This window comes from Babylonia areolata, chromosome 26 (genome assembly GCF_041734735.1).
Source record: "Babylonia areolata isolate BAREFJ2019XMU chromosome 26, ASM4173473v1, whole genome shotgun sequence".
Classification (NCBI taxonomy): domain Eukaryota; kingdom Metazoa; phylum Mollusca; class Gastropoda; order Neogastropoda; family Buccinidae; genus Babylonia; species Babylonia areolata.
In genome coordinates, this window is record NC_134901.1 from 43,801,756 (window position 1) to 43,810,319 (window position 8,564).

The following is an 8,564-nucleotide window of genomic DNA, read 5'->3' on the forward strand; positions in this document are numbered from 1 at the left end:
AGGTGATGTGATGTGATGTGATGTGATACTGTGTGTCCCCCAGGTGATGTGATGCGATGTGATGTGATGTGATATTGTGTGTCCCCCAGGTGAGGTGATGTGATACTGTATGTCCCCCAGGTGATGTGATGTGATACTGTATGTCCCCCAGGTGATGTGATGTGATGTGATACTGTGTGTCCCCCAGGTGATGTGATGCGATGTGATGTGATGTGATATTGTGTGTCCCCCAGGTGAGGTGATGTGATACTGTATGTCCCCCAGGTGATGTGATGTGATACTGTATGTCCCCCAGGTGATGTGATGTGATGTGATGTGATGTGATGTGATACTGTGTGTCCCCCAGGTGATGTGATGCGATGTGATGTGATGTGATATTGTGTGTCCCCCAGGTGAGGTGATGTGATACTGTATGTCCCCCAGGTAATGTGATGTGATACTGTATGTCCCCCAGGTGATGTGATACTGTATGTCCCCCAGGTAATGTGGTGTGATACTGTATGTCCCCCAGGTGATGTGATGTGATGTGACACTGTATGTCCGCCAGGTGATGTGATGTGATACTGTATGTCCCCCAGGTGATGTGATGTGATACTGTATGTCCCCCAGGTGATGTGATGTGATACTGTATGTCCCCCAGGTGATGTGATGTGATACTGTATGTCCCCCAGGTGATGTGATGTGATGTGATTATGTATGTTCCCCAGGTGATGTGATGTGATGTGATACTGTATGTCCCCCAGGTGATGCAGTACCGCCTTCAGTTCACAGCGGACTCTGCACCGTTCATGTTCCTGGTGCCCGCCGTGGATGACTATGACGTCAGCTACAACGTGCCCGTCATCTTTGATCTCACAGTTCGTCCCGTAGCCCTCTGCCTGACTGTCTACCACTACTGTCTATCTATCTGTCTATCTGTCTATCTATCTATCTATCTATCACTACCCGTGTATGTATCTGTCTGCCTACCCGTACAGTCTATCTGTCAGTACCCGTGTGTGTGTATGTATGACGATCTGTCTACCCGTGCTTATTGTTTGTCAGTTCCCGTGTGTGTGTGAGACAGAGACAGACTGAAACAGACAGTGACAGACTGAAACAGACAGTGACAGACTAAAACAGACAGAGACAGACTAAAACAGACAGAGACAGACTAAAACAGACAGAGGCAGACTGAAACAGACAGTGACAGACTAAAACAGACAGTGATAGACTAAAACAGACAGAGACAGACTAAAACAGACAGAGACAGACTAAAACAGACAGAAGCAGACTGAAACAGACAGAGACAGACTGAAACAGACCGAAGCAGACTGAAACAGACCGAGACAGACTGAAACAGACAGAAGCAGACTGAAACAGACAGTGACAGACTGAAACAGACAGTGACAGACTGAAACAGACAGAGACAGACTGAAACAGACAGTGACAGACTGAAACAGACAGTGACAGACTGAAACAGACAGAGACAGACTGAAACAGACAGAAACAGACTGAAACAGACAGTGACATACTGAAACAGACAGAGACAGACTAAAACAGAGACAGACTGAAACAGAGACAGACTGAAACAGACAGAGACAGACTGAAACAGACAGTGACAAACTGAAACAGACCGAAGCAGACTGAAACAGACAGAGACAGACTGAAACAGACAGAGACAGACTGAAACAGACAGAGACAGACTGAAACAGACAGTGACAAACTGAAACAGACTGAAACAGACAGAGACAGACTGAAACAGACAGTGACAGACTGAAACAGACAGAGACTGACTAAAACAGAGACAGACTGAAACAGAGACAGACTGAAACAGATAGAGACAGACTGAAACAGACAGTGACAAACTGAAACAGACCGAAGCAGACTGAAACAGACCGAAGCAGACTGAAACAGACAGAGACAGACTGAAACAGACAGAGACAGACTAAAACAGAGACAGACTGAAACAGACCGAAACAGACTGAAACAGACAGTGACAGACTGAAACAGACAGAGACAGACTAAAACAGAGACAGACTGAATTAGGCAGAGACAGACTGAAACAGACAGAGACCGACTGAACAGACAGAGACAGACTGAAACAGACAGAGACAGACTGAAACAGACAGAGACAGACTGAAACAGACTGCGTGGCGTGATAAAAGCTTGTGTTTACCTCACAGTGTAATGAAAGCTTGTGTGTTTACCCCCACAGCATGGCGTGATAAAAACTTGTGTGTTTACCCCTACAGCGTGATAAAAACTTGTGTGTTTACCCCTACAGCGTGATAAAAGCTTGTGTGTTTACTCCCACAGCATGATAAAAGCTTGTGTGTTTACTCCCACAGCGTGATAAAATCTTGTGTGTTGACCTCATATCGTGATAAAAGCTTGTGTGTTTACCCCTACAGCGTGATAAAAGCTTGTGTGTTTACCTCACAGTGTATTGAAAGCTTGTGTGTTTACCTCACAGCGTGATAAAAGCTTGTGTGTTTACTCCCACAGCGTGATAAAAGCTTGTGTGTTTACTCCCACAGCGTGATAAAAGCTTGTGTGTTGACCTTATATCGTGATAAAAGCTTGTGTGTTTACTCCCACAGCGTGATAAAAGCTTGTGTGTTTACCTCACAGTGTATTGAAAGCTTGTGTGTTTACCTCACAGCATGATAAAAGCTTGTGTGTTTACTCCCACAGCGTGATAAAAGCTTGTGTGTTTACCCTACAGCGTGATAAAAGCTTGTGTGTTTACCCTACAGCGTGATAAAAGCTTGTGTGTTTACCCTACAGCGTGATAAAAGCTTGTGTGTTTACCTCACAGCGTGATAAAAGCTTGTGTGTTTACTCCCACAGCGTGATAAAAGCTTGTGTGTTTACCCTACAGTGTAATAAAAGCTTGTGTGTTTACCCTACAGTGTATTAAAAGCTTGTGTGTTTACCTCACAGTGTATTGGAAGCTTGTGTGTTTAGCTCACAGTGTGTTAAAAGCTTGTGTGTCTACCCTACAGTGTATTAAAAGCTTGTGTGTTTAACTCACAGTGTATTGGAAGCTTGTGTGTTTACCTCACAGTGTATTAAAAGCTTGTGTGTTTACCTCACAGTGTGTTAAAAGCTTGTGTGTTTACCCTACAGTGTATTAAAAGCTTGTGTGTTTACCTCACTGAAACAGCTTGTGTGTTTACCTCACAGTGTGTTAAAAGCTTGTGTGTTTACCCTACAGTGTATTAAAAGCTTGTGTGTTTACCTCACTGAAACAGCTTGTGTGTTTACCTCACAGTGTATTGGAAGTTTGCGTTTACCTCATAGTGTATCAAAAGCTTGTGTGTTTACCCTACAGTGTATTAAAAGCTTTTGTGTTTACCTCACAGTGTAATAAAAGCTTGTGTGTTTACCTCACAGCCGGAGACTGGCTCAGAGAATCACGTGATCCTGATGACGCATGCCTGTTACGCGGACCGCGTGTTGCTGAAGCATGACCCTGACCCCCAAGGTCATAGCAGCGGTCGCGTGTCAACGCTGTCGTCATGGAAGCGGGTGGAGGGGAGCGACTACATGGTGACGGAGGTGAGGGTGGGGCGGGGAGTGGTCAGCATCAGCATGATGACGTCAGACGACCCCGAAGAGGACAGGAGGGTGACGGTGGGGGGCTACGTGTTCGGCAAGGGCAACATCAAGGCCTATGCCACCCCCCTGGGGCTGAGGTCTGCGCCAAGCTCACAGGTCTGTAGGCCGCCACACACCGTGGCACACACCATGACACATGACACGACACACACAGTGACACACACCACGCCACACCATGAAACACACGATACACACACTGCCACACACCATAACCTAGGTGTGGCTCTTTCCCCCGAGTTTCTGTCATGTAGATGTGGCACTGACCTATGTTCGTGTGTCATCTAGATGTGCCAATGACCCTTATCTGTGTGTGTTTATTTATCATCTAAGTGTGGCATTGACTCTCACCCGTGTGTTTGTGTCACCCAGGTTTGGCACTGGCCCTTACCTGTCGTGGATCACAACTCCTTGGCAGGTGAGTCCGTTAGCTATTTGCCACAGGCATCATATGTCTGCTGTTCGTCAGTTTATGTACTTTATCATCTTCTTGTAGGCTGTGAGTTCTTCTTCTTCTTCTTCTGCGTTCACTCATATGCACACGAGTGGGCTTTTACGTGTATGACCGTTTTTTATCCCGCCATGTAGGCAGCCATACTCTGTTTTCGGGGGTGTGCATGCTGGGTATGTTCTTGTTTCCATAACCCACCAAACGCTGACATGGATAACAGGATCTTTAACGTGCGTATTTGATCTTCTGCTTGCATATACACACGAAGGGGGTTCAGGCACTAGCAGGTCTGCACATATGTTGACCTGAGAGATCGGAAAAATCTCCATCCTTTACCCACCAGGCGCCGTCACCGTGATTCGAACCCGGGACCCTCAGATTGAAAGTCCAACGCTTTAACCATTCGGCTATTGCGCCCGTCGGCTGTGAGTTCAAATCTCTGGTGCCCAGTACAACATGACTGTCCATTTAAACATGTCGTCTTGATGCCAGAGCGTGTTGGACTGGTCTCCGCCTGCACTTTCCTGGATGTGTTTCACTTTCTGACCTCATGGTGGAGTGATGGCCTAGAGGTAACGCGTCCGCCTAGGAAGCGAGAGAATCTGAGCGCGCTAGTTCGAATCACGGCTCAGCCGCCGATATTTTCTCCCCCTCCACTAGACCTTGAGTGGTGGTCTGGACGCTAGTCATTCGGATGAGACGATAAACCGAGGTCCCGTGTGCAGCACGCACTTAGCGCACGTAAAAGAACCCACGGCAACAAAAGGGTTGTTCCTGGCAAAATTCTGTAGAAAAATCCACGTCAATAGGAAAAACAAATAAAACTGCACGCAGGAAAAATACAACAACAACAAAAAACAAAAAAAAGGGGGGGGGGGCGCTGTAGTATAGCGACGCGCTCTCCCTGGGGAGAGGAGCCCGAATTTCACACAGATAAATCTGTTGTGATAAAAAGAAATACAAAATACAAAAATACAAAACAAACAAAAAAAACATCAGTGTTTACACTCCCGCGAGAAATCTCCGCTCTTCCTCTGACTGTTACCTTTTGAAACTTCCTCGTGTCAACATAAGAACCTGTGGTGAACGTTCTTTCTTCTTTCCTGCTCCTCACATCTGGAACAACCTTCCTCATCATATCTGATTCTATTTCTGCTTTTCGCTCATCACTAAAAAACTCACCTTTTTAACTCACTCAGTACGGCCAGTCCTCTCTTCTCCTCTACACAGACCCCTCGGATGTCCAGTGGGTGTTTGAATGACCCAACCTTTAACTTCCGTCGTCAGAATTGTGGTATTCTTTGTCAACATTCACCTCTTCAGTGTAAGAGCCTTCCACTTGCAATATTTTGATGATGGTAATTGGGCTGAAACGCTGTTAACGTCGTCTCTTTCGCCGTTCGTATGGAGAGAGTTAAGACCTATCTACAAGCACTCTCAGCTTCCTTGTTCTCCAACACCACCCATGTCAGCTCACTTTGGATGTATGAAGAGTGGAAGGGAGAGAGTGTGAGTAGGAGAGGAGGGGGTGGGGGGGCGTTGAGAAAGAGTGGTCATGAATGTTTTTATGTAACTTGTAATATCTCATATTTCATTTACTTCTTTATTCATTTACTTCTTCTTCTTTTTTTTTTTCTTTTCTTTTTATCTCAAGGCCTGACTAAGCGCGTTGGGTTACGCTGCTGGTCAGACATCTGCTTGGCAGATGTGGTGTAGCGTATATGGGTTTTATCCGAAGGCAGTGACGCCTCCTTGGGTTACTGATACTGATACTTTCCTGGAATGCCCTTCATTGGTCCTATCACCTGATGTGAGAAGTGACGTAAAGCACCCATTCTTTTTTTTCTTTTTTTTTTCCCTGTGACATTTTCGTGATGTGCGGGTTTGTTTTGTTTTTGTTTTATTTTGTTTTTCCTCTGGATGGAGGGGGATGTCCCGGGTTCCGGCACGGAACATATCCGGCGGTTGACACTTGTTTTTCCCTCAAGGCCTGACTAAGCGCGTTGGGTTACGCTGCTGGTCAGGCATCTGCTTGGCAGATGTCGTGTGGCGTATATGGATTTGACCGAACGCAGTGACGCCTCCTTGAGCTACTGAAACTTTTTCCTCTGGATATTTCTCTCTTCATTTATTTCTGTGTCCCCCCCCCCACCCTCCCCCACTCAACCGCCCCTACCGCACCCTCCCTCCCCCTCCTTAAAAAAGAAAAAAGAAAAAAAAAGTAGTAGTATCCGCTCTTCCCCTCCTGGCATCCATCAAAGTCGCACGGGTATTGAACTGTTCTTTTCTCTCTGCCTTTCCTCTTTGTTCGCGTTCAGTTGTAACTTATTTAGAGTCATCCAGTTTTAGAGTTATGCATGCGTGTGAATGACTGGTGCGAAAGCGCTTTGATTTGTCTCTGCACAAGATTCAGCGCTATATAAATACCATTAGTATTATTATTATTGTTGTTTTTAACCTGCCCCCTGTGACCTCTCATTACCTCTGTATGTAAATCGTTCATTTTATTGATACTGTTTGTCAGATGTGTATGGTTGACAGAACCTTCCTCACCCTCTATCCCCCATTCTGATGTGTAATGCGGTGTGTGTTGTGTGTGTTTGTTTCTTTGATTTTGTTCCTTTTTTTTTTTTTTTTTTTTTACCTGTGCATTTTACTAACACCATGCTAGTGCCTGTATGTTATGTGTGTGTGTGTGTGTGTGTGATTGTTGTTTTGTTTTGATTTATGCATATTTTTTTCCTCTGTTGTGTATCTCTACTAACACCATGCTTTAATTTTATTAAATATTGTGTAGTGTAGACCCTATTCAGGGCGGGGACTGGATGTAAAAAAACACACCAGTGCTTATCTATTATCCTCGAAATAAAGAATTTGTCTTGTCTTGTCTTGTCTTGTCTTGGCCATGTTGCGCAGAGCCAACGAAAGAAGGGAAGTCAGTGATGGTGTCACGTGACAAGGTGCCCTTGACCTTGCCACTGACGACACAGACTGTGAGGTCCAAAGCTTCGTGCCACCACCAGTGCTGGATCCACCCGGCCTGTTTCTTTGTGGCCTACCCTGGCCAGCCCAGCCCTGCGGACAACGCCACTGCCGGACACCCACACACCGGCACCGTCCCCTGCCAACTGCTAGGGCCCACAGCGGGCTGCTCAGGGCTGGTCAGCCGGCCTGGGGAACTGCTGTACAGACTGGACAAGGTCTGACACCCTGACACAGGCTGGACACTCTGTCCACATACCGTCCACTGTGCTGTCTACGTAGACACATGACAACGTCCTCTCTGTACCAAGTCAGACTTGCTGAACAGCCCCATTCCCCTCTCGGTTTTAACTCTCTCCATACGAACGGCGAAAGAGACGACGTTAACAGCGTTTCACCCCAATTACCACCATCAAAATATCACAAGCGGAAGGCTCTTAACACTGAAGAGGTGAATGTTGACAAAGAATACCACAATTCTGACGACGGAAACTAAAGGTTGGGTCATTGAGACACCCACTGGACATCCGAGGGGTCTGTGTAGAGGAGAAGAGAGGACTGGCCGTACTGAGTGAGTTAAGTGTACTTCGAACCCAAGGCTTGGCAGTGTAAATGGATGAACCGCACGTCGCAATAGCTTCAAATAAACTGAAAGTGACACTTCTCTCCGCACACTGTATACAGGAAGGTGTCATCTTTTCTTCTTTTTTTTTTCGCTTATCGAATAAAACGTTCGTGATGTGGAATGTCGTGGCTGACTGTATCAATAAAGTTGTGACAAAGAGTATCTGGTGGCGTTAGTAGTAGTAGTAGTAGCAGTAGTAGTAGACCCGGCGGCAAACAGACTACTCAGGTACCTGGTAATGAAGCATTGAAGACAGTGCCCCCCCCCCCCCCCCCCCCCAACCCCCCCCTTGTCCCCCATGGAAACAGAAGCGGCTGAAGAAGAGCAGTAGGACCCAAAGTCTCGTCATGCCTGCGAACTGAGATGCCAGACCTTCCCATGCTATGCATGTTGAGAAGAGAGGGGTCCATGAGTGCTGAGGAGGCAGAAACTCATGCCTTCCACGAGCTGAGCAGTGGGACCGGGAGGCGCCGGGCCCTGTAAGGGAGGTGCTGGTGACAGTGGAGGTCATGACGGGCACAATAGCTGAGAGCTTAAAGCGTTGGACTTTCAATCTGAGGGTTCGAATCCACCTCCAATGGGATGACATGGAGGTGGCGGGTGACCACAGTAGGGGCATGTGACCCCCCACCTAACCGCCACCCCCCCCCCTCGCCCCCCCGCCCCCTCCATTCCCCCTCTCCAATGGGATGACAGTCATGGAGATGATGGGTAGCCACATTCTCCAGTGGGATAACATGGAGATGATGGGTGGCCACATTCTCGATTTCGAGAATACTTTGGCTGAATAAAATCACATCTTATTTCATTATTATTATGACATGTAAGCAAAAGGTTCAGTTCGGATTGTAGCGTGTTCTTGCAAAAAGAGCACCGTTTGTTTCTGTTCAGTCTAGTTTTATATTG

The 8,564-nt window shown here is 46.7% G+C and overlaps 1 protein-coding gene across 2 annotated transcripts in view; it reads left to right on the forward strand.

Annotated features, from left to right (window-relative positions):
* The window catches only part of LOC143300567 (uncharacterized), an 18,149-nt gene extending 10,329 nt beyond the window's left edge, over nt 1–7,820 (forward strand). For both annotated transcript variants that reach the window (XM_076614326.1, XM_076614327.1), the window contains exons 8-11: nt 744–857; nt 3,379–3,699; nt 3,973–4,018; nt 6,968–7,820. In XM_076614326.1, coding sequence (XP_076470441.1) covers nt 744–857; nt 3,379–3,699; nt 3,973–4,018; nt 6,968–7,257 — 771 coding nt within the window. In that variant the 3' untranslated portion in view covers nt 7,258–7,820. The remainder of the gene's footprint in view (nt 1–743; nt 858–3,378; nt 3,700–3,972; nt 4,019–6,967) is intronic.
* Nucleotides 7,821–8,564: the final 744 nt, after the last annotated feature.